This window comes from Notothenia coriiceps, unplaced genomic scaffold, assembly GCF_000735185.1.
Source record: "Notothenia coriiceps isolate Sejong01 unplaced genomic scaffold, NC01 NC01_scaffold00024894, whole genome shotgun sequence".
In the NCBI taxonomy this organism is placed as follows: domain Eukaryota; kingdom Metazoa; phylum Chordata; class Actinopteri; order Perciformes; family Nototheniidae; genus Notothenia; species Notothenia coriiceps.
This window is the reverse complement of record NW_011357595.1, coordinates 13,566-39,487: the sequence shown is the minus strand read 5'-3', so window position 1 is coordinate 39,487 and position 25,922 is coordinate 13,566. Positions and strand designations below refer to the sequence as shown.

General features: G+C 41.2%; 1 protein-coding gene across 1 annotated transcript in view; it reads right to left on the bottom strand.

The window, feature by feature from the left end:
• The window catches only part of LOC104955866 (alpha-1,6-mannosylglycoprotein 6-beta-N-acetylglucosaminyltransferase B), an 89,510-nt gene extending 66,860 nt beyond the window's left edge, over nt 1–22,650 (bottom strand). The window contains exons 1-4 of the mRNA XM_010783256.1: nt 22,242–22,650; nt 20,698–20,810; nt 5,318–5,462; nt 367–476 (exon numbers count right to left, since the gene is read on the bottom strand). Coding sequence (XP_010781558.1) covers nt 367–476; nt 5,318–5,462; nt 20,698–20,810; nt 22,242–22,309 — 436 coding nt within the window. The 5' untranslated portion in view covers nt 22,310–22,650. The remainder of the gene's footprint in view (nt 1–366; nt 477–5,317; nt 5,463–20,697; nt 20,811–22,241) is intronic.
• Nucleotides 22,651–25,922: the final 3,272 nt, after the last annotated feature.

Genomic DNA, 25,922 nt, shown 5'->3' with positions numbered 1-25,922 from the left:
TATGTATATATAGAATTGTAATATAGAATGTGTGTGTACACATATACACCCATTTCCAGGGTGAAAATAAAATAATAAAGTAAAACAAATAGAAAATAAAAAATCCTAGAGGTCCATGTACAAGACAGCTTCATTTCTCATCATATTTTTATATAAACTATGATAATTAAGATAGTTATGATAATAGTCATTATAATTATTATCATTATATCCTTTTTTAATCTATTTTGAAGTTAATCCAAAGACACAATGACCAAAACAATCAAAACAGCAGTAGGTATACCCATGTTTTGGTTAGTTAGAGTAGTCTGCTAAAACATTTTTTTACAAGATTCCTCTTGAGGTGTGTGTTTTTTAAAATCGTACCTTTGTTGCCGGCCATGCTGCGCTGTAGGATCTGCTCCACTCTCCCTGCCATGTCGGACATGTTCTGGGCTATAGCCTGGATCCGCTCCACGAGCCCTACAGGCTGAATCCTGAACAAACAAACAAAGAGAATATCTAAACAAACATAGAGACTATTCAGTGACAACCATCTTGTAATGTCCTAAATTCTCTTCAAACTGCAATCAGGCGGCTTCGTAAGAAAGAGAACACTATCATTATTTTTTTTTCAATCCAGCTGTATTTGTTGTTTTTGCACACTTCAGAGTGAGCATGAACAAGTGGAAGAAATGCTAATTCCCCTGAAGTTGAGGCGTGAAATCGAAAAGACGCTTTTAAAAACACTGACAGATAATTTATTTGTTAAGATGAGGAAAGTTACGCGGCATATTAAAGCAGGTCTCCTGAGGGAAATGAAAACAAAAGACAATTAGGTGGTTTGCAAAATGCGTTTCACTGCACTTGACCTCTGAGGCCTGAAAGCTGTTGGATAAACAATCAGGAATATTTACAACGGAGAAGGAGATACGGGGGAAAAACAGATTATAAAGAGAAGACAAAATGTGTTCAGCCCAGGAACTCAGGTTACCCCAGCTAAAGGTTATCAAAATATATTTCAACACCTTATACTTCAAGATCTGCTCAAGGTCCAAACACCAGAGAAGAAGAGAGGAGGAGATGAGACGTGTCAGCAAATGTTATCTCCAAAGCTTATATTTGCTGCTAGGAATTAGGGATGCCAGCGATTATTCAATTTTTCGAATATTCGTTACAGTCTCCATAATCGAAAATTATTTTTGATCATGGTCAGTTTCTGGCATCCCTACTAGGAATGCACAGCAACTACCTACATAAATGGTTAATGGATTCAGTCAATTAATTATTATTTAACCTTCCTAAGAAACATCTCTGAGAAATAAAATACAACTCCTATACGTGTCCAAAAAAAGGTGTTTAAAAGTCAGATCCCCTTGTCAGATATCTACTGCATGGACAGAGAACTCTTAATGAAGCTATTGCTAAAAGCCAAACGCCCTACTTTCATTACCAATTCATCTACAGATTATTTTGTCACTTATGAGTTGTTTGGTCTATAAAGTGTCAGCAAATAGTGAAATATATTCCATTATTAAGTTTACTGTAACAGTAGAGTTTAAGAAAAAGGTTCACATTTGAATAAACAGTAGTTTTTTGCTTTTAATATCAGTTAAAATTGAACTTTTCTTCTCATCTTAAAATACATTTATGTACTAATCTTTGGAGCTCTAGCCACTAACAATACACACTAACAATCATTTTAATTATCATTTAAATCATCCTGCCCCATGTTGCTTAGGAGTGCTAGAAGTTTTCAATTAACATTGCTTGATCAATTATTTAGTAAATGGTTCAATACTGCAGAGAGAATTCTGGACAAGAAAAATACTTTATGTCCGGGTTACTGGTGGATCTCATTAAACTTGTTCTTACACGACTTAACACACATTCAGACCTTCTGCTTAACATCTGACTTGCTGCAGCTGAAGAAAAAAGATAATTTTAACGTCAAACTTTTGCACATGGCTTTAACGATGACGATAATACACCAAAAGGCATACTGTATATTGAAGTACTGCATCATTGCCTTGTTCTACATGAAGAAGAAAAAAACACATAAATGAATTATTTGAATGAGCTTTCTTGTTATCTAGTAGTATTTCTGGGATTTACATTGCTCATTAAAGGTCTCTGAACATGGAAACTCGTGAAACTAACACAAACTAATGGAACCAACGCCGCTCCACAAATTGCACCCTTTGGAACAAATAAAGTGTTCTACTGTCTAAGGTAGAAAGCTTTCTACTGTGAAAGTCCAAAGGAACAGTGGTTTGGAGCCAGATCGAGCACTAAAACACTGCTTACATCGGGGCTGCATGTCTTTCTCTGTGTGTGTGTGTGTGTGTGTGTGTGTGTGTGTGTGTGTGTGTGTGTGTCAGGAAAAAAGCAATCTCACTGTGCTTATATGCATAGCTTATTTATAATCCCCCAATTTCATTTTTCCATATGGTTCCCAGGTGGTAAGTGGTAGCCAAACCTTCTCTTTTATACTTTACACAAGCAGGTCAGCTCAAATGAATTGCCAATTATACAGACACACTGACACACATTACACTAAAGCACACACACACACACACACACACACACACACACACACACACACACACACACACACACACACACACACACACACACACACAAGCACAGGAACACACAAGCTTTCACTTGTGTAGACAGACATTTGTGGTCTCACTCTGAACCCCCCATATTTTCACTGCAGGGACTCTGACCCTATCAGCTGTTGAGGAGCAGGAGGACAACCTAATTACTTTTTTAACGATACACCAGTTGTGCAGAGTTTTTCCTGGCTTAAGATCTCACACTCATCTCCAGGGTCAACCCCTGACCTTGAGTCATGCAGAGTTTGTTAATCACCTGGGTGAGATAAAATATAAAGCCAAGATGTATCAGAATGAGATACTTTTTCTTTCACCGAGCAAGTTTTAAAACCATTTGACCTTTGTGACTGTAACATTTTCTAGTTTAGTCCCTGAGAGGCCAATTAAATGATTGTTAAAACTATATGACAGAGGGTTTATCCACAGAGCTCCTTGTTGAGAAAAATAAAAATGTTCTGTGTTCTGCATTTCAAAAGAAAATGTATGCAGTATTTTGGCTCGTGGACAATAAATAACTCCCACAAGGCTTTTAAAACTGCAGGTCAGGTGAGGCGTCACACATTTTCTGTCATTGTCCATCATTTGCTGTCAGACGCAGTGGCACAGTAGCAAGATTGTACATTTATAATATTACTACAATACCCTTTTTGTATTAGGGCTGTCAAATTACCAATATAGAAAATTCCTTTTAATGCCACATATTTTTCTGACAGGCGAACCTTCTGACACCCTATGATTACGACCCACGCCGTAAATCAGAAAGCAATGAAGAAGTAACATTGTACGTTTTATATGCATTTACTTTCGATGACAATGGAGTTATCTCCGGATCCAAAGGCACACCAGGCTGGGTAATTTGCAACAGAGATGCAAAGACAAATCCACAATCAACAAACTCTCAACAGCAATAGCTACATTGGTGGCTACAGCTTGCAGGCCAATTAACTTGAATTTTTCTTTTATGGATTTTTAGAAAGTAAGCATATTCGTCCACTCCCATGTTGATGAGAGTATCAAAAATCCTTTCAATTACTTTAAGAAAAGATACAAAAATTGGTCCAATTAATTTGGGATTATTCACAAGATAACTTTGGACAGGCATGCAATAATCGCAATTAAATATTTTCATCTATTGACAGCCTTAGTTTTTACATGTATTACCAGAGGTACTAATTACACATTACTCAGTGAAAGCTCTATTGACGTGGCTTTCAAAAACAGATATTTCCCTCACTGTGGGGGGGAGGGAGGTGATGTCCAGAGGGAATGAACAGCAAAGGCAGAACACAGGAGCTTCCACTCCTCAAACCCTGAGCAGGTGCAGGCATATGGAAAGGTTTGTTTCTATGGCGACGGCAGAGCACACACACATACACACAACTCAAAGTAGGCGGCTTCAACTTGTCCAGCAAGAACCCTGCTCTACCTTGTTATTTTCATATATATATATATATATATACGCTTCACACATCTCTTTCATTTTTTCCAGCTACCCTGGGAGCAGGGATGGGGTTCTAACACGTATCATCCTCTCCAACACAAAGTTTCCGCAGCGTGAGGCGTTTTCTTAACATGGACCAGATCCAGTGGGATGCCCCAGGGCTCAATACTTGGCCTTCTTCCTTTCCTCACACTGTCTCTCCCGAGTCCTCCTCAGCCGTCATGTTTTTATCTTACCTTTACCTTGCTTATGAAATTCTGCTCTGGCAAACAGCTGGAAAACTGAACAGGATGTTCTGCAGACCACCTCAAGTTTAACCTTGACAGACTTAAAAGCATATTTTCATCACTACTGACAACACTGCCTTGACAACATCCTGAAAGGGAAGTGCATTTGAATCATAAAATTGAAAATGAAATGTTATAGGAGACAGGGTGGCTGGCAATCTCTTTGATGTGACATACAACCATTCTTAAAGCATACATTTATCCATTGCATTTTTTTTTTTAAAGAGGCTCTATTAAATGGTAAATGGACTGTACTTATATAGCGCTTTATCCAGTCTTTAAGACCCCTCAAAGCGCTTTACATACTACATGTCATTCACCCATTCACACCCATTCATACAGAGCAGTGTACCTTACTCTAGGACCTAACATTCACACACATTCACACACCGTTGGCCATGCCATTGGGAGCAACTCAGGGTTAAGTATCTTGCCCAAGGATACATCGACATGTTGACTGCATGGGCTGGGATCGAACCCACAACCTTCTGGTTGAAAGACGACCACACTCCCTCACAGCCACAGTCACCCCTATTATGCTCTTTGTAGTGATGATAAAGATTATATCATTTCAAAACTCCTGAATAGCTACAAAATGCACATTGTGTTCACATTTCTTTATGATCAGTTGTTTAAGGATGAATTTTAAGGCATCACCTTTAACAATTTTGTAGGAATTGTACACAGTGACCCCCTTGAGTAGGGCCTGGGGTGCAATCTGACATTACAGATATTTCATCAACAAAGCACTCCATCCTCACTCCATTACTCTATTTCCCATTTTTGAAAAGTTCTCTTTAGGCAACGGTGAGATGAATTATTGATTGTGATATAAATAAAAGCTGGAGAGCAGTCTACTGCAATTTCCTAATGTTTGTGCAGCACTCCTCAGAAACGTTCAGGTAACCGTCAACTCTACCTGCATATGGCAGCAGGAAACAAAAACACAACAGGAAACAAAAGAGGCTTTAGAAAGGGAGACGCTGTACCTGTCCAGGGCCGAGCTGAGCTCATCCAGCCGGTGGGCGTCTGTGGAGTTGCCCACTTTAGACAGAGCATCCATCCTCTTCATAATGACCTCCAACATGTCACTGATCTTCCTCAGCACACCGCGAGACTCTTGCCCACCGAGCACTGAAAAACACAAAGACAGACAGGGTGAAACAAATATGGATCAAATAACGATCAGACAAGGTAAGGATAAGGAGAAAGTAAGATACATTGGAAAATATACAGATAACATTTTATACAAAAATATTTGGTGTTACATAATGTAGAAGACAAGGTCACAGGAACCAAACAAACGGCTTTATTTCAAATAGATTGTGTTTTTTTAAGCGTGTCAGGATTTTAAATCACCAATGTAGCACAGACCCCTCATGGTAATATTTTAAAATTCATTTATTTTACTTTCCATTTCAAGGTTTACTCTAAAGCTTCGGTCTAGTTTCTATTTTGTTTTTGTCCTTCGTTAGTAAAACAGCAGCTCGCCAGGAGCCAGCTTTCCAGCAAAACACAGCAACGGGCAAATTAGTCTGACAGTATTGGTTTTTGTCTTCCTTCTCGACTCAAATTATTAACGACCTGACAGGCGGTAAACCAGGACGATGGCGTTTAGCGAACACCTACTGTAGTCAATTAATGAGCCTGCAGCTACAGACAATGAGGTCAAAGCAGGTCTCCAGACTGCATCGCTCGCGAGGCGAGGTCCCGACCCCGTGTTGTTTCTTTGATGCCATTAAGCTCCGCGCTCAATCCAAACGTAATTATTGAAACAGCTCAAAAATAACATATGGTTCCATGTGCGCCTAAGAAAACACTATTCTCATCAGCAAAAAGTTGTTTTTGATTCAAATAAATCCAACAATCATGACGAATAATGCCACATTTGGGACTTGGGAGTGAATTATTTGTGGTTTGAGAGAAACATACTAAAAACCCGTAACAGCCTGAGGTTGTTCTTGGAGACTGTGAGTAGAAAATACAGCCTCAGCCCTCTGTGTTCCTTCATCAATTGCATTAGGCTTTAGAAACTGCAATGCGTGCAGACTCACTTCTCCTGTCAGGGTTCATTTATCACTTCCCAAGCAAGAGTCACCTTTCTGTGAAAATAAATTGTATTACATCACCAGTAAATAAAATAAGAACCACCCACTACTATAGGTCTGTGCGCATGTGTGTAGATACTGTATAAATTCATACGTGTAGGTGTATGTGTGTTGTGGAGGTCTGAACAAAGCAAGAGAAACGCTCGGCATCAGAAACATGCAGCATCCAAAGTCCTAAATCTCTTCCCTTTATTGCCTGTAAGCCTACATATTCTCTTCTATTGGTTAGCCCTGGTGAAGTCATTTCTAGAATATCTTCATTTAAAGCGGCCTTAAGACGCCTGGCTTTGAATAATTCAGCACTTAGGCAACTTTTTTTCCATCCACAGACAGAGATACTAAATTATTCCCATTTAGATTCAAGGCTTTAGAGCAGCCATAAAACAATGCATTTAAAAAAAGAATGACACAGGATAGGAAAAGAGATGAGATTTAGGAAGGAGTAAAGCACTGCAGGGTATTACTAGAAACCGTGTTAAGGATACTGTGTTAAATTGGGCCTGGGGTTTAAAGTGGGAGAATGGTTGCTTCCCCACTACGACACAATCATCTTTAAAATTAAGCATTTATGTTTAAACTTCATACCTGCAATGCCAAATCAGGCCAGTGGCATCAAGCAAGGGTTCAAAGATGCCCTATATGCTCACGCCCCTCTTCCAACTCAACTTTGATTTTTATCTCAGTCCAACACGCCTGAAACGCCTCCATTGGACTCCTTTGTTTAGTTCCCTAACATAGTCAGGGATAGACATCACTATGTTACACTCGGGCTTCTATTGGCTAGCGCTTCAACACAATGTACCTAATAGGCTAAGGGTTGGGACATCTCTAAGCGGTTGACCAACCACAACAGAGCCGGCTAACCAATCAGAGCAGACTGGTCTCTGGTTTCAGACATAGGGTGAAAAGAAGTGCAGTATGAGACAAATAAAGACATTTTTGAACATTAAAGCAGGTAAACCTGTCACAGTACAGGCATCGAATACAAATATGAAACCAGAACATTTGCATAATGGGCCCCTTAAAGCAATGTTGGGCTATTTCAGATCATTTCCGAACAATATCAACAATTATTTTCACTGGATATGATGACCGGAGAGATGTAAATTAGTCTGACTTGAAAGACTCACACACACAGACTCATAAGGTGAAAACTTTTTTGATTACCAGCGTCGCTGTTTAAAGCTGGAATATGTCCATGTACAGACAAACTGATCATTGCTGCCTATAACTTTTCTGACACCTGTTGCATGTAACAGTATGACCAAAGTTTTAGCACCCAAACTGTTATTTTCCCATTATTCTCAACATCTATTTCTGTGGACACTGACTTTTGCTAAACTCAGAGGATCTTATATCTGCTCCGGTGTTCATGCTGCACTAAATCTAAAGCCTCTGGGTTAAAGTGTTGGAAGACCTTCTTCTCAGTAATGATTCTTGCAAACATTGCACTCGTAAATCCCCATTACGGAGATCCAGCTCCCTTCCTACACAGTTTGTTTATACAACCGAGCCTTATATATGTTTGCAATCAACTGTTCATCAGACGGCTTTTCGCTCTGGCTTTGTGCTGCCTCTTGGGAAACATTGGCTAATGTGGTTTCCCCGATGCACAGTGCGGATGGCAGACAGTGTTGCAGCGGGACCTGATGGTATCTATGTGCTAATGTACAGCCTCCTCTGTGTCATTCCTCATCGGCTGGTTAATAAAGGGTCGATTTAGCAGCAGCTAATCTCCGTTAACGACTCAATTTCGGAAGTGCCACAGCACAATCAATACTTTGAACAAATTCCAATTAGATAGCCATTTGTATTGTGGCCTGCTGTGGGTACTGTGAAACACTGGACAATACACAACTGCCCTTTAAGAGACTCACTGGATACATGCATTGTAACACAGAAACACACTTTAACAGGCTGCTAAAATCATAACAGAAGATCGCTAACCAGAAACAAATGTGTAAATTAATTATGAAAACGGCTGTAAGCGAGATATAATGACCCTCATTCACAATTGTACCTCTTATTTAACACTTATCCCAATGCAGTGCTTCAACCTCACATCAGCCATTTTCCTTTACTACTTTTAGCTTGTTTTGCTATGTCATGGCCACAGCCTGTTACCCCTTTTATTTGTTTTTTCAGACCCTGATATTCCCTATAATCTGATCCCCACACCATCACACCTGCTCCTACATTTTGATAGAGTCAATGTCCGGATCCAAAAGCGGAAAGTCCAAACTGAAAAGAAGGGTTTAGATGTAATAGATGTTTATAGATAGATAAACTTGAGATGTTTAGTTTAGATTGTATTATTTGACTTTAACTTTAACTATATATTTATTTGTTGTTCCTTTCTTTTCTTTTCACTATATCTGTAAAGCGTCTTTGAGCACCTGTAAAAGCGCTAACAAAATAAATCTATTATTATTACACTGAACAAAAATATAAACGCAACACTTTTGTTTTTGCTCCCATTTTTCATGAGATGAACTCAAAGATCTAAAACATTTTCTACATACACAAAATAACCATTTCTCTCAAATATTGTTCACATATCTGAAAAAATCTGTGATAGTGAGCACTTCTCCTTTGCTGAGATAATCCATCCCACCTCACAGATGTGGCATATCAAGATGCTGATTAGACAGCATGATTATTGCACAGGTGTGCCTTAGGCTGGCCACAATAAAAGGCCACTCTGAAACGTGCATTTTTGCTTTATTGGGGGGGTCTGGGGGGGTCCGAAAACCAGTCAGTATCTGGTGTGAGGGTTAGGGTTAGGGTAATGTTGTGAATCGAGTGGCCCATGGTGGTGGTGGGGTTATGGTATGGGGAAGGCGTATGTTATGGAAGTGCTCACTAACACAGATTTTTCAGATTTGTGAACAATATTTGAGAGAAATGGTTATTTTGTGTGTATATAGAAATGTTTTAGTTTAAAATGGGAGCAAAACAAAGTGTTGCGTTTATATTTTTGTTCAGTGTAGTATGATGACAGATGGAGACATGGAGTGCATGTTTGATGAGGGTGGTGCAGGCAAACAGTTATTTAGTGTCTTAAGTTCCATGTTCATGAGGTTAGTTTTCTTGGCCATGATTAGGGTTATGGAAANTGAGTGGGAAATGCTGACTGAAAGTTACTTAGGCATGTAAAGGTCAGTTCTAAACTTAAAATTCCGAACGCACACACAACTCCCCACAGAGACAAAAAGGATCTTCCAGAAAAAAACTTTTTTGTTTTACCCATGTTTCCAAAAAGTTACACCAGTTTTATTTTTGGCCAAAAGGAGGGAATTGGTCAGGTAGTGAAGGTTCAATCTTTTGAATGTGAGCCTTTTCTGGTCCTTGTATCAACGATGAATTCTAACCTGTTCGTCTGGCTGATCACGCTTTTTACTGAGCCACGGCAGCTAAAGCTTTTACATGCGACTGGACAAGTATTGAGTGGTTTTGTTAGCTTCAAGGTCCCTAGAGAACATCTGCTTGCATACCAAGAGTCCCAAACAGTGCCAGTCAGGGTGCTTGTTATCCCGTCCGTCCGTCCATCTAGCTTCTGTGCGGATTGAACTCTTAAAAATGTTATTCACAGACCCTTTAAACAACAACAGGATTTAATTTCCTTTCATTCACAATTCGTAATCCTTCACATGGAGGGCTAGATTTGATGTTTCAATAGCAACCACCTCGATGATTTAACAGAGAGCAGCCCACACACAAAATCACAATAATTAAAGAATGGCATGCAATTCTCTCCAACATGCCCAACTCGTGCAGTTTTGATGATTGTTAATCATATCTCGGAAGCAGGACTTTCACAACCCACCTGGGATTACTCTACCGGCAACTCACATATTTCAGATGGTGTAGTTGGTTAATGCACAAAGTGCTGTCTTATAACTGAAGTGGGGAGGTGGATACAATTATTTTAAATTTGGTCAGGAAAAAACACCTGGAATACCTACTTCACTATGATAACTTTGCATTTGCCTGAGCGGCAACCAACAACATCCTAAGCACCATGATGCAAAATCCAGATGAACCCAAATGAGTAGTGGGCAGAAAAAGCTATTTATTTCCCCTGCGAACAAGGTATCACCTCTTGCAAATAAGTTGAAAGGACCAACTTTATAGTATCAACAACAAAAAATCTATAAAATTTTAAATTCATGTCGAAGCGCCTTTTTGTTTTCTATATTGGAATTATGTTGTATCCGAGGCATATTATAACACTATCCAGTAAAACATATCAAACATCTCAAATAACATTTATTTTACGATATCAGAAAGATGGACAGTTGTCTATGACATTTATCATATGTTCTCCCTCCTGTTGGATTTATTATTGATAGCCAAAATAAAAAAATCCTTGGTTCATCTTTCCTAAATTGCGTGCTACAGTAGCTGGGCATTTTACAGGCGAGGGTCATCGGGGGTCAGACTCTCCATCCCACCTAGGATAAATGTATATTCTCGTCTGCTTTGCACTTCCAGTCACCAACCATTGTCCTCTCCCCTATTTTCCCATATTCGTTACAGAGGAATTGCTGATGAGATAGAGTTTCCCGCTCCTTGTTTGCAATGTCAGGAAGCTGTCAGATTTCCCGGATTAGAGTATAACCACCTCTTCACCCGCTGTATCCTCCAGCCTTTATGCCACCTGTGGGTAATTCTCTGGCAGCTTTAAGAAACCCTTAATTGCTCTTCCTTAGCAATTCCTCACTTTCCAACATGTATGGAAACAGTAGACTTACAGTTTAGTTAAAAAGCATCGGTGCTGCTTTTAGATTACCCAGCTCAAGTAGCGCTAGATTTGGAAAATACACAACTGGAAAATTCTGTCCACTTCTTACAGAGGCCCCTCCTCCAACTCACAGGAACGCGGGCACATTGACCAATGAAGTGCACGAGAACTAAGTTTGTGGCACAGATGGGAGGCTGACCAAGCAGGTTAGGCCATCCAGGTTATTTTTAGTCGGGCCGGCTAAAAATGGATTGGCGTGCTTTTACAGCCCTCACGGGCTCCCACAGATGACATTTTTTTATGGATTTTTGTCAAAGCATTTCAGATATTCGATGCATCGGGATGTTAAGAGGGCATTCCATGGAATATAGGCAAAAAAGTGTATCTCGGATTCGGTTTCTCAACTTTACCTACCTCCCACCTTAACTTGCCGCCTTATGTTTATTGATTTTCCACAGCTTTAGAAGTTAACTTTGAAACAACCCCAACCTTGGCAAAAAGTGATGAAAGGGCTGACTCCATACACAGGAGCTTCAGGGTTTGCTAATATAAAATTAAGGACAAGCCTCCTCCTCATTTTTTCACCCAGGAATACACACACAGAAAGTGGTCAAACCATCTCAGTGACGGGAGTTTAAATTTGTTATCTCTTTTTAATGCTCTCACTGCTTCAGATTGGCAGAACCATAAAAATATGATGATATTGGGCATAAACCATATTCCTGTTTTCAAGCTCAATCATGCCATGAATGCAGAATAAGAAAACGAAGAATAGAAAATGCACCTTAACCGGGCTGAAAGTGAACTTCCTGAAACCCATTTTGCAGATCATTTGGCCACATATCTCTTAGAAAGCTGAAAATCAACCAGCGCATAACATGCGGAGAATCCAGGGAATCCAAAAAAACGGGGATTGGCCGGGATAGGCTGGACACGTACGAGGAATTTGGACTTGATGTCATGTGGTGCATACAACATTTTTTAACCACCATTTTTTTTATAAGTAACAGATAGCCGGGAAATATATTAAGAACACTTAATACCAAATGAGTTAAGATAAGCTATTAAAATAAAGCAGTAACCACCAGTTTTAAAAAAAGTACTAATAGTCTTGACTGATATTGCAATTTCGGTAATATGATTCCAACCTTCATTTTTTAAACGTTATTCGCACTTATCCATTACAAACATATATTACTAGAAATTATCATGTTAAAGTCATGATCGATGGTCCATTATCCCTGCAGTACAAGGCTTAAAAAAAAAAAAAAAAAAATCTTTGAAAAAAATTTGGACTTTTCTCTGCTAGGGAACTGGAAGGGCTTGGGGCTGTTCAAGGCCCTGATCGGACAACAAAATACAGATGTAGCTGGGAGAGGAGCCAGCTCACCTCCTGCGGGGTACTGCCGAAGTGTCCTGAGCAAGGCACCGGCCAACCTGCAACCTCTTAGCTCTGCAACTCGCTATGTGAACCCTTTGGAATTACCTGGATTTTCTGCATAAGTTGGTCATAAATGGAGAGGAAGCCGCTGCTGTCCAAAAAAACATTGCTTGCACGTTTGAAGTTTGCAAAAAGAGCACCTGGATGTCCACAGCACTGACTGGCCAAATAATCTGTGGACAGACTTGAAACCAAAGTTGAGTTGTTTGGAAGGAACACACAACGCAGTGTGGGAGAAAAAAAGGCACAGCACACCAACATCAAAAACGCCTCATCCCAACTGTGAAGTATGGTGGAGGGAGCATCATGGGTTTTGGGGCTGCTTTGCTGCCTCAGGGCCTGGACAGATTGCCATCATCGACGGAAAAATGAATTCTCAAGTTTATCAAGACATTTTGCTGGAGAACTTAAGGCCATCTGTCCACCAATTGAAGCTCAACAGAAGATGGGTGATGCAACAGGACAACGACCCAAAGCACAGAAGTAAATCAACAACAGAATGGCTTCAACAGAAGAAAATAGGCCTTCTGGAGTGGCCCAGTCAGAGTCCTGACCTCAACCCAATTGAGATGCTGTGGCATGACCTCAAGAGAGCGATTCACACCAGACATCCCAAGAATATTGCTGAACTGAAACAGTTTTGTAAAGAGGAATGGTCCAAAACTCCTCCTGACCGTTGTGCAGGTCTGATATGCAACTATAGGAAACGTTTGGTTGAGGTTATTGCTGCCAAAGGAGGGTCAACCAGTTATTCAAATCCAAGGGTTCACATACTTTTTCCACCCTGCACTGTGAATGTTTACGTGGTGTGTTCAATAAAAACATAAAAACATATCATTGTTTGTGTGGTTTTAGCTTAAGCAGACTGTGTTGGTCTATTGTTGTGACTTAGATGAAGATCAGAACACATTTTATGACCAATTTATGCAGAAATCCAGGTAGTTCCAAAGGGTTCACATACTTTTTCTTGCAACTGTATGTGTTTTCAGACATAATCTGTAGGTTAGGTCTGAAATGTAATGTGTGTGTGTGTGTGTGTGTGTGTGTGTGTGTGTGTGTGTGTGTGTGTGTGTGTGTGTGTGTGTGTGTGTGTGTGTGTGTGTGTGTGTGTGTGCGCGCGCGTGCGTGCGCGCGCGTGCGTGCGTGCGCGTGTGTAAACAATAACAGAGTGGAAAAACTGAATTTCCATTTGAGGATGAATAAAAGCTCATCTTATTTTATCTCTTTAAAGAATGCTCAGCACCACAATCCATAATTGAGACAGATCTTTTTCACATTTTGGACTTTTCTCACAAGTCCATATTACGATTTCAATAACATTTTAATTAACTGTGCAGACCTAGTGCACATCAAAGCTAATGTTATACAACAACAGGGCACTAGGTGTTAGAACATTGTGAATGATTTACCGTTGCCTGTATATTAATTACTGTGAAAATGAGTCTGCCTGTACTGCATCCCCACATGCATGAACACACATCATGGCCACAGAAAGATAAAAGGTAATAACGTTGCAACAGCTAATTTACAGAAAGTATAAAAACTGTATTACATCGGCTGCTTCCCCAGGAGATAATTGAATCAACCGGGGTCTACACCAACACAATGAAATCAACTCCAACTGTTATTTGACAAAAGACTAATTAGCAAGCAGCAGATGTGACACCAAACATCGTATATTACAATCATTTCTAAAATGCCTCTATAAATGTCAAACACGAGCAACAAACAAAGTACAATGTTGTAGATCAGTTTCAGCCTAAATACCTGTCAAATGTGGCTCGAAATAAAAGAAGCTGAATGTTACAAAGCCGTAAACAATCTGCCTTTCTTGGCGAAAACAACAATCACTACAGCCCCTGTTGTTGTAACTGCCTCACACTCCAAGAGAAAATCACTGCTCTTTCCACCCAGTGACAGCGGCTTGTGAAAGAGTTCACAATGAGCACTCATCTTTAATTCAACCCCCTTTTTGTCAAACACAAAGCCAGGCAGTCTCATGTATTGGCGGTTCGTCTTAACTAGCGGTAAAGTTGCATCAGTAGCAAAGGTCAGTTTGTTTCATTCCGAAGGCGCTTCCATTCCAAGCAGATTATTTATCCCATTTCTCATTCTAACAAAGTACAGAGGTTCGACAGACCTGCAAACGCCACACCCTACAAGAGCGATGTCAGGAAAGATTCATTTTCATGCATCACATATAGAGGACTGCTGAGCCGTGAAATCCAAAAAAAACTTCTGTCAGGGTCTTTGAAAGGATCTCAGTGAAGAGGATCCTGAACAGGGCGCTGCTTCCACACCTGATGCTCTGCTACGTGACTCGCTGATGGATCAAAAGTTTGTGGAAAAGACGTGTTTTTCTTTACATTTAATCCTGCAGAGTTGCACTACTGCACCTAAGAAAAAGTAACTTTACTTCTGATTTACTTTGTTTGTGCTGGTTTGTTGTGTGGGAACACAAAGAAGAACTGTTTTCTTTTTGTTGCTTTGGTTCGAGCATGATTTGTATCCTAATTGAAGGGGTGTTACAAAAACTATGGGATCCCTGCAGCACTGAATCGCCATCGTCACTAACCAATCCGTAACATTAACCTGATGTGCTCTGTGCATGTGCACGAATAAGCTACTTCTGTTCTTGCCTCAGCAGGAAACCGATGGACCGTCCACTCCAAGTAGGGAATGAGTCCTTACCCCCAGTGAAGGAGTTCAAGTATCTCGGGGTCTTGTTCTCGAGTGAGGGAACAATGGAGCGTGAGATGGGTCGGAGAATCGGAGCAGCGGGAGCGGTACTGCAGTCGCTTTACCGCACCGTTGTGACGAAAAGGGAGCTGAGCCAGAAGGCAAAGCTCTCTGTCTACCGCGCCATTTTCGTTCCTACCCTCACCTATGGTCATGAAGGATGGGTCATGACCGAAAGAACGAGATCGCGGGTACAAGCGGCCGAGATGGGTTTTCTCCGCAGGGTGGCTGGTGTCTCCCTTAGGGATAAGGTGAGAAGTTCAGTCATCCGGGAGGGACTCAGAGTTGAGCCGCTCCTCCTTCGCGTCGAAAGGAGCCAGTTGAGGTGGTTCGGGCACCTAGTTAGGAGGCCACCTGGGCGCCTCCCTAGGGAGGTGTTCCAGGCACGTCCAGCTGGGAAGAGACCAAGGGGTAGACCTAGAACCANGTTCTGATGGCTTCATCGGTCTGCGACCTTCAGCACTCACTGGATCGGTTCGCAACCGAGTGTGAAGCGGCTGGGATGAGGATCAGCACCTCCAAATCTGAGGCCATGGTTCTCAGCAGGAAACCGATGGACTGTCCACTCCAAGTAGGGAATGAGTCCTTACCCCAAGTGAAGGAGTTCAAGTATCTCGGGGCCTTGTTCTCGAGTGAGGGAACAATGGAGCGTGAGATGGGTCGGAGAATCGGAGCAGCGGGAGCGGTACTGCAGTCTCTTTACCGCACCGTTGTGACGAAAAGGGAGCTGAGCCAGAAGGCAAAGCTCTCTGTCTACCGCGCCATTTTCGTTCCTACCCTCACCTATGGTCATGAAGGATGGGTCATGACCGAAAGAACGAGATCGCGGGTACAAGCGGCCGAGATGGGTTTTCTCCGCAGGGTGGCTGGTGTCTCCCTTAGGGATAAGGTGAGAAGTTCGGTCATCCGGGAGGGACTCGGAGTTGAGCCGCTCCTCCTTCGCGTCGAAAGGAGCCAGTTGAGGTGGTTCGGGCACCTAGTTAGGATGCCACCTGGGCGCCTCCCTAGGGAGGTGTTCCAGGCACGTCCAGCTGGGAAGAGACCAAGGGGTAGACCTAGAACCAGGTGGAGGGATTATATCTCTTCGCTGGCCTGGGAGCGCCTTGGGATCCCCCAGTCAGAGCTGGTTGATGTGGCCAGGGAAAAGAAAGTTTGGGGCTCTCTGCTGGAACTGCTACCTCCGCGACCCGACCACGGATAAGCGGGAGAAGATGGATGGATGTTCTTGTCACCGATTTTTTTTTGAGCAATGGTTGAAATGATTTCCTCACTACATTTCCCTATATGGATGGGAATCAGATTTTCTAGATCACACACACACACATACACCCCTACACATAGACACACGCAACTAGACACAGACACATACACACACACAAACTCCCACACGCACTACCACACACACACACCTACACACAAACAATAACATATACACACACAAACACACAAAAAATTGTAGTTTTTTGAAAATCGTTCATATGAAATTAATTAATGAAAATAAATACAAAATGGTTAGTACAAGTCAATCAACTAACAAAATAGAAAAGTATGGTGAAAATATCAGAAAAAAAGAATGGCGAAAATATTCCAAAAATTACATATAATAGTTTATCAAAAGATTTTTTGAAAGAATAACATATCAGAAAAAAAGAATGTCGAATTCAGAACCAAAAACCAAAAGTGTTTCTGTAATCCTGCTGACCAACAGACAAACCACTTCCTCAGTGGAAAGGGGATACAGGGGGCTGGCTGAAGATAGAAGAAAACATCTGCTTTGCTGAGAGACGCAACACTCTGTCTGCCTGCAGCAAAACATATTCTTCCACTAGCTAAAAAAAGCTCACGTAATGGAGCTTGCAGGTATAAGAATAAAGAATGAACTTACATCGGAGCTCTTAGTGTTGTTGTGACCTGGGAACGCCTGAAAATGCCCTATAGGGCTATTTCTCTCTTTGTGGCAAAGCTGCAATAAGCCCCTCTTCTGAAAGGCGACACTGTGAAGGTGGTCTTCAAAGAGCTTATTAGAAAGCTACAGTAGACCTCTGGAGCCTTTAAGATACAGGATCAAACGCTTCAGACTTTCATGCTACCCACTCTTGAAGAAATCCATTCCCTCTGTCCCCTCTCTTACTTTCTCTCCACATCATTAGCTTCCCGTACCTTCAAAAGAAAGAAATACATGCATTTTAAAAACGGGATATATACTGTATATATTACAGGGTATCCAAATGCAACTATTTGGGGTCTCTAGCTCTGGAGTGTGAAACTATCTTGCTTTTGATTGTGATAAAGCAGATTCTTTGTGCATCTTAGGTAAGAGATTTTGCATAAAAAAGAAACCAAAACAGGTCAAAGAGACTGAGCCTGAGAGAAGTTTAAAAATAAAGGTGTATAAGAAGGCAGAGAGAAGAGAGAGAGACCTTAAGGTGGCAAAAAAATAATTAGACATTTTCCTTCACACCTTTTTTGTCTTGCAGCTACATTTGCCATTTACAAGACGAGCAACAAACAGAGGTTCTCAAAGCGTAGCCTGGCCATTTTGTTCACCCTTTGATATTCAAAACAATGTGTGTGTTCCTGCTCTGCTTTTAAGATGTCCTGCACATGTTGCTGCAGGTGTGGGCTGCACAATTAATCCTAATTGAATAAACTCCCAATTTTGCCTCGTGCAATATCGACTTGGCAGTAGGTGGGAAATTTGATGAAGGAAATGTATATTTAAATATCAGTCTGAATAAATAATTGTGAAGCTGCAGATATGCCGGGCTACAAATCGTACCCTGAAGACTTTACGAATCACACAATGATTAATTTATTATATGTTCAATGATAATGAGGATACAAATGCATTAAAAGGTCATTCCATCCAATATCATGAATCCTACTGTATGGCATTTGCAATTCCAGTAAAAATATTATTTATAATTAGTTATTTTTCTGAGATGATGGAGCCTTAGAGCACGTATACAGTATGTGTGCATGCATAGCTCTATACAGCAGAGGCTTCATGGGTGTGTACATTGGGAATTATGAAGTCCCAGCTCCACTGAACAATTCATCTCAGCTCTTTCGTTACGCCAACTCCCTGTGCTCCTAATCCTCATTCCTAAAACGTGTACACAAACACGCACACACACACACACACTAACACACTCACACACAAACACACCCACACACAGACACAGAGGGTGAGAATGTACATAGCTTGACTCTCCCTGGTTAGCGGCGGCAGTGTTTAATGAGCTGGAGGCCGAATGCCTTTCCTTGACTGCAGCCTGTGAGTGGTTAATTAATCAGGCAGCTCTACCCCCCCCCCCCCCCTCTCTTTATCTCTCTGGAAGCAGCTCTGCATATACTATTTCATACATGGGTGAGAGCCTTGAAATTGTCTCCGCTGATGACACCTGATGCACCTCGTCACAGCAGCCCACTGCATTACACTTCCAGAAATACACAGAGAGGCGCTCCCACTGTGAGATGATGTTTCACCAACCGAGCAAAAATCATTCAAGTAAGTCAAAAATATCTCGCACAAACAAACAACCACAGGGCCACATGCTGTTCACTGATTGGCTCAAAGAGGGACTGCATTATTCAAGAGGGATGAAATGATTGGTGTCGCCTCATTTGCATGGCTTCTTCCGGTGCCAGCTGGTATCCGTCACAGAGGATGACACGCAGAGTCAACATTGTGCCACGCGGCGATAAAAAGGTGAGAGACAAAAGTCCACAAGCCAACAGTGACTCTCCCAAACGGCGAGCGCTGTCGTGGTTGATATGCAGAGGCACAGAGCGCAAACACAGAGGACGTGCTGAGAAAGATAACGTGGTTCTGTCAGGGAGGCTGTCTCTGAAATTGTTTGAGGTTTTTCTGGTGTGGCTTTGATTTGTTTGATCTCTGCACAGGCATGGTCAGTATTGCTGGCCACATTTGAGTGTCCGTTTCAGATGAGATGGGTCAAATGGAAGAAGAACTTTTTTGAACCAAAAACTTGACCACATGACGCACAAATGCTGAAAAATGCTGAGAAACAAATGCACCCGTTTCCCGTCACATTAACTGATTGACTGTCTTATAAACATTTCTTATACTTTTAATAAGTATTAGCAATGTACTTTTAAATGGCAGATTCATTAATGTGTTTTTTTTGCTTCAGTGAGGATTTGTGGTGAACTACTTCTTCTACACGATCATTTCTGTACTAAATAAATAGATACAAGGTCAACATATTCCCAACACGGTAAAGTAACTCCCACTTCAGCCTCCACTGATTGGTCAGTTTCTAGCCAAAATGAGTTAAAATGGGTCAGAACAAGATCAAAAACGATAGAAAAGTAGGTGTTAAAGAAGCAAGATTGAATCCGTCAAAAGGAAGAAGCCTATTTATAATCAAAAACACGATGATTTGACTATTAAAATGCTAGGAAATGCTAAGAAACTAATGCACCACCGTCCCATCATTACACATTCAACATCTCAGTACTAATTCACTGATGTTTTTTTGCCTCAGTGACAATTTCCATTGTACTACTTCCTAAATGATAAGGTCAACCGTTTCCATAGACAGTTACGTGGAGTCCACTTCAGCCTCCACTGATTGGTCAGCTACTAGTTCCACCACCCACAATGATTTCAAATAGTTCAGAGCATCAATACATACAGGTCATAAGGTCAACATTTAAAGATTCACAAGGCGGTGAAGTAAATCCCACTACTTCTTTTACACCAAATCAAATCAAATGGGTCAGAGCAAGATCATATGAGCAAATATAAAAAGACAGAAGGTGTAACAGGGGATGAAGCCTCTCAGGTGAGATTTGTCAAAAGGAAAGATAACTTTTTATCACCGAAAATACGAACAGAATATGATTTGTGTGTTTGCAATAACTTAGTTTGCGCCAATAATGAATTCCTTTGGTGAACTGCTTCCACCACATGTTACATGTCTGCACTACACAAATACATACAAGGTCATAATAGCCAACATGTAAAGATTTGCCAGACAGTAAGCCCCCCAATAATTGGTCAGCTTCTATAGTTACCCTACTAGAAATGAGTCAGAGCAAGGCCATGTGAGCGTGGTAGAAACAGCAGGTGTGAAAGAAGTTGGAGCCTCTCCAGGCGGCATGTATCCCCCCCTGACGCATTCACAATGAGCAAAGTGAGCAGCTCTGTCAGCCCCCTGGCAGCAATCAAGGAAGCCCCCCGAGGCTCTCAGCGTGTTCCCAGCCTGTTCATTACGGGGCGCAGGGCACAGGCGCTGTAGAGTCAGACGGGGGGGGGGCTGAGACTGCCAAGGCACACAGGGCAGCACTGACGTGTGACTGCTGGCTTACCTTCGCTCCGCACCGTGAAGGGAGAGTCTCCGGGTCTCTTGGCCGAGAGCTGGCCCCCGAGAGAGGTCATTAGAAAGCACAGGCTGAAGAAGCCAATCCCCACCACAAAGATCCTGCAGCAGATAGACAGAGACCAGAGGCCGATTAAACGACACAAGAGCATGACAGGGTTTTTTTCATTCTTTTTTTTTATTGAAGACACGTAGAAAAGACATTTGGTATATTGATACCACAGTTACAAATGTTCAACAGTTCAAAGCTACTAGTGTTCAGCTTAGTCTCTACTAATGTACATGAATTGATAAGCCACATAGTTGATCTTCACTTGAAGGTGTACAATATTTAAACCACATGTATAACCAAAACAGACCACGTAGCGTGACAGGGTTAGAGATCAGGAGATAAAAAGTAGAGACAAGAAAGTCGAAAATTACCAAAAAAGCATTTGAGTCAACATCACAGCAGGCTTCATGGAGCTTGAACACACTTTTTGTAAAGTTCATATTGCACCAATCAACCCACAGAAAAGCACAGTGCACACGCTTGGCCGTGTCATCCCAAATGAACCATTACATGGATGGGTTTTCTGCATCACACTGTGCTCAGTGAGCATGACATCCAAAATAAAAGCATTATTACAGGCGAATGGGTTGCATTTTGGGAGGAAGAGGCAAACACACAGCAAACATGTTGTGAGTCCTCCAGCTCCGAAAACAAATGTTTTGGATCGTTTAGCTCAAAACAGGCTCTTCTGCCACGCTCCAGGAGTCATGCTGGGAAAATGTTTGGAAAAAAATATTTTGTATTGAGGGGCACTGCAGGACAAATGGTTGCAATTCCATTCTTCAAGCCACAGCTGGAATTTGTATAAGGTGGGAAAACTGACAACAGAGAGGCTGCAGTCACTCCGTTACAGACGGAGAGAGTGATAGTGCCATTTTACTGTGGCACATGTGAGGTAATGATGGAAAAACTCAATGTTCAGGGAAGCATTTACGCCGTGTGGAAAGTATTTGATGCTACAGTGAGAACACACTGAACTGTACAGCATGTGAGGTGCATGTTCAATCAGGTCTGGAGGCAGAATGTGAAACACCACTGACTACACTCAGAAAGCTGTCAATCATCAGGGAACTTCACACCTGGAAGACTATAACCATCTATCACTAACACTATTGATACTGATTCCTAATTTTCTTATTTATAATGAGCCATTCAGCTTGTGTTCCTGATCAAAAGTTTTAATGACTTTATATCTGCTTCAGTTGCTTTCCCTCCTCTACATCTGCTGCAGGTAGTTTCAGCTGAGTAAGCAAACGCTCATTATGGCACAGCAGGTATTCTGTTGTTCCAATTAATGCACGTTTTCTGAACTTGCAAGAGTAGAAAACACCAGGAGGCAAACACTATTTACATTTACGATGACTTTTTGTAGTCTGATGATACTGATACAGAATAAGAAAATGTACAAGGGTGTGTTTATTGTTATAATTGGCCATGTCAGTGAATAGAGATGTAACAGATTGAAGAGGACTTGTTCTTACCTGAATGGTTTGAAAGTGAGAAGACATCTCCTCACCATAATGGACAGGTCGCTGCTGGATGCAATCATTTTCCACACACGGGCAAAGCGGCGGCTCTCCTTAGCATTGTGACAACAAGCTTCAAAAACATAACTTTAAAAAACGACAGTCCTGAGGATCAACGGTCTGCGCGGGCAACTTCCCAGCTCGACAGCCGCGTGTGTGTGTTTGTGTTTTGCTGTGTGTGTTTGAAACAACTTCAGCAGAAATCCCGCAGGTGCGTCCTGCTGCAGCAGCGCCTCGGGTATATTCCTCCTTTTCAGATTGTGCAGCGGAATAAATGTGGAGAAATAATCTGTGACACTCAGCTAGGATTGTACCCCGGACATTATTGGATAGCAGCACCGAGTGGAGCCGCACGGCTGTTACCTTTGAGTTCCTTCAATTGATCTGAGGGGCTGCTGGAGCTCTGACTTATTCTCCTCTCATTATGGGAGTAGCTGGTTTACTGGTAGCGCCATCTAACGACCGGAAAACAACACATGTATTTACTGTGTTTACCTTAAGAAAACAGACCACAGATAGAATAACCAGAGAACAAGTATAAGTCACTAAATTGATATGATCCTGCAAACAAGGCTGTGTACGATGATAAGAACATTTAGCTGAGTCTTTTATCCTAAACGACTTTCAATAATGAGGATCACAATTACAAATTTAAAAATAGCAAGAATCTTGCAAACTTAAAAAAAACAATCCGTTATAAGTGATACAGAAATGAGAATTCATTGTTTTTAGCTTTTATTGACAAAGGAGGAGTAAAAAAAGAGTTTGGATGGAAGATTTGTGGACTTTGATCAATATGCAAACATTTCTTATCAGTAGATTAATGGAAGTGATACAGTGGTAGGTTAATCCAGCAAAAACAAAGCACTATAGTCCCATTAATGATATGCAATAGTCTCCAAAACTAAAATGTAATACTGTACAGAATCTCATACATTTCAGTACCGAGGATAGCTCCCGCTGTGGCCCAGCAGACAGCAGCTCAGCAGCTACACCCAGAGGACTGAGCACAGAATACTTTGACAGCTCAAAGATAATAGTGTCCCATTTCTTAGAAAAAAGGCTTCTTCTTCATATTTATTTATGGCTTTTAAAAAGACATAGTGAAAGTTAGAGCCGAAAAACTGGCAGATATACTCATGTCTTTCAAGTGTTGTCTATTTGAGGATTGTGCTGTTGAAGAATATACACATCAATGCCTTCCTGATAACATTCTGATTTTAACTTCATTTAAAAGGACATCTTCAGGCACAATCACAAAGGCACTTTCAGGTAAAGTCACTCAGATGTTCCTGTTTTAGTTACCGTTCTCTTTTAGTTTATCCTTGGCCTTGTGAGAAATATGAAGGAAAAGATCTCAGAAAAACATTGTGACCTGACCTAGGTATACTAAGTGTACCATCTTACAGCCATCATAGAAAGAGGGACCATCGACACGTCGAGACCACATCCAAAGTCGGCCTAATGGACAGCAAGCGGCATCCTCTGTTGTCATGGAAACAGTTTTCACCCCTTCTATGTTGAGCCTCACATGTTGCCTTTTGCAGAGACTGCTGGTATACCATGAGCCTGGGCTGGGGTCTGGAAATGAACCACTCGTCAGTTCACATTCACTTAAAATCAGAATCACAATACTTGAATTATCCGTGAGGGAATTTACATTTCATGACAGTCTATTCTATTTGATTGAATTTACTTGCACTATTGTATCTGTTTTGTTGTGTTGCACTGTTGGAGGAGCCTGGGACCTAAGATTGACATATTAAATAAATACATATTAATAAAAACATAAGAAGTTAAAGTAAATATGACTTTCTCTTGACAATGTCGCAGGGCTTCATTACAGGACATGGTTACATAAAACTTCAGCTATAGTGTCTAAGTTTAAAAAAGGTTGTGTGTGTGTGTGTGTGTGTGTGTGTGTGTGTGTGTGTGTGTGTGTGTGTTCATTGAATCTGGGATTAGCTCTAACTCCCTTTTGATAAGAGGAAGATTCATAATGCCACCTGAAAAAGTTAAAGCAAGGACACCACCACCAGAAGCCTTTCAGGATATTACTTCATCTTATCTCTCTCATCCCCGATTTCTACTTTCCCTTTTCAACTTTGCATGGCTTTCTACAGTCCTACGTAATTCTTCCTGTCTGTAAGTCTTTATATTTCTTCTTGTTCTTACTCTTCTCCTTCTCCTGCTGCACATTGACCTCTTCACCACTGCATTATCCACAATATTTGTTATCTTGCTGTCTCATATTTCCTCTCTGCCAGAGTCTCTCTTTATTTGTCTCTGTCTACGGGTCCCTTGAGTATCTCCTTCCACTGCACTCTCTCTCTCCCTCCCACTGTTTGCTTTAAATCCCTCTGCTATACTGAGGATTCACAGAGCCAGACGCCCAAGGACAAATAACTCTTAAAAGCATTTCCTTTATATTAAACACATTTAACGGAGAAATATACATCGGGGAGAAACAGAAGTGGAAAATGCAGGCTTATGTTTCACACCATGGGAGGAGAATGAATTATACTTAGCTTCGCAGCAGAGGTAAAACCCAGTCATCGTATGTGCAGCTAGTGTTTGTGCAGAGAGTGTTTTTACTAGTTCTTCTGCCAATGTGGGAGGGAATCAGGGACTGAATCCTAAGCAGCACTTCACACGACTGTCTTCTTTACTGAGATTCACATAAAGAAACTATAGCTTAGTGTTTTCATAACATGTAATCACATACCTGCCTTCAGTGCCATTCAAATGCAAGAGTTGATGAAAACCTCGAAATGGCACTCATCAGGTGGAGAAATCACTGGGCTTATTGTTTTTCTGGATATTAGACCACCATAAGACAAACCATAAAACTGTCTTAGCTAGCTCATTGTTCATATAAAAAGTTACAGCCACCTTGGTTACTAATCTCAAGAACATGAGATCAATTCTGTATGTACATTAACTTAAATAGGATGTTTTTTTGTCTGGCTACCTTTCAAAAACATTAACGTTGAGCATAGATTATTTGTGGATTGATGACTATTTCCACACATTAACTACTTTACAATAAAAGCTAAGTTGACAAGAAATGAACAAACTGACTGACCATGGCAAAATGACATTGCCTTTAATATTTTAAGCAGCTCTCGGACCACATCATTCAACATGTTTCAGGTGGAGAACCAGCTTTCGACATTTTGCTATTAACTCCCAGTCCCACAATGTTCTGCAATTTTGTTTGACATCGACTGACTCTAACCATGAACACTTGAAAAGACTATTTTCTTTAAATTCTTCACATCACCCCCTTGAGCTACCTACAGTATATGCTCTGAGTTATTTATCACAGAGGAGCTCTCAGCAGATGACTGCTCATAGATAGATCACCTGTTTTACACTGCCATAAATGTCTAACGCTACCATAAATGTAACTGGGAGTGATAGCTCAGCGCCTGCGATGCTCTAATGTTGGTGCTGAAAATATAGCAAGAGTCCTAATGTTCATTACAGCTCCATCAAGATTCAATGCATTCAAATCTAAACGTATATCTTCTCCCTCTAGGCTCTCGCAGCTACATCATAATGAGATACAATATGCCATCTTCCATTACATTTCATATCAAATGTATTATTTAATCAACAGTTACACAGCAAGGG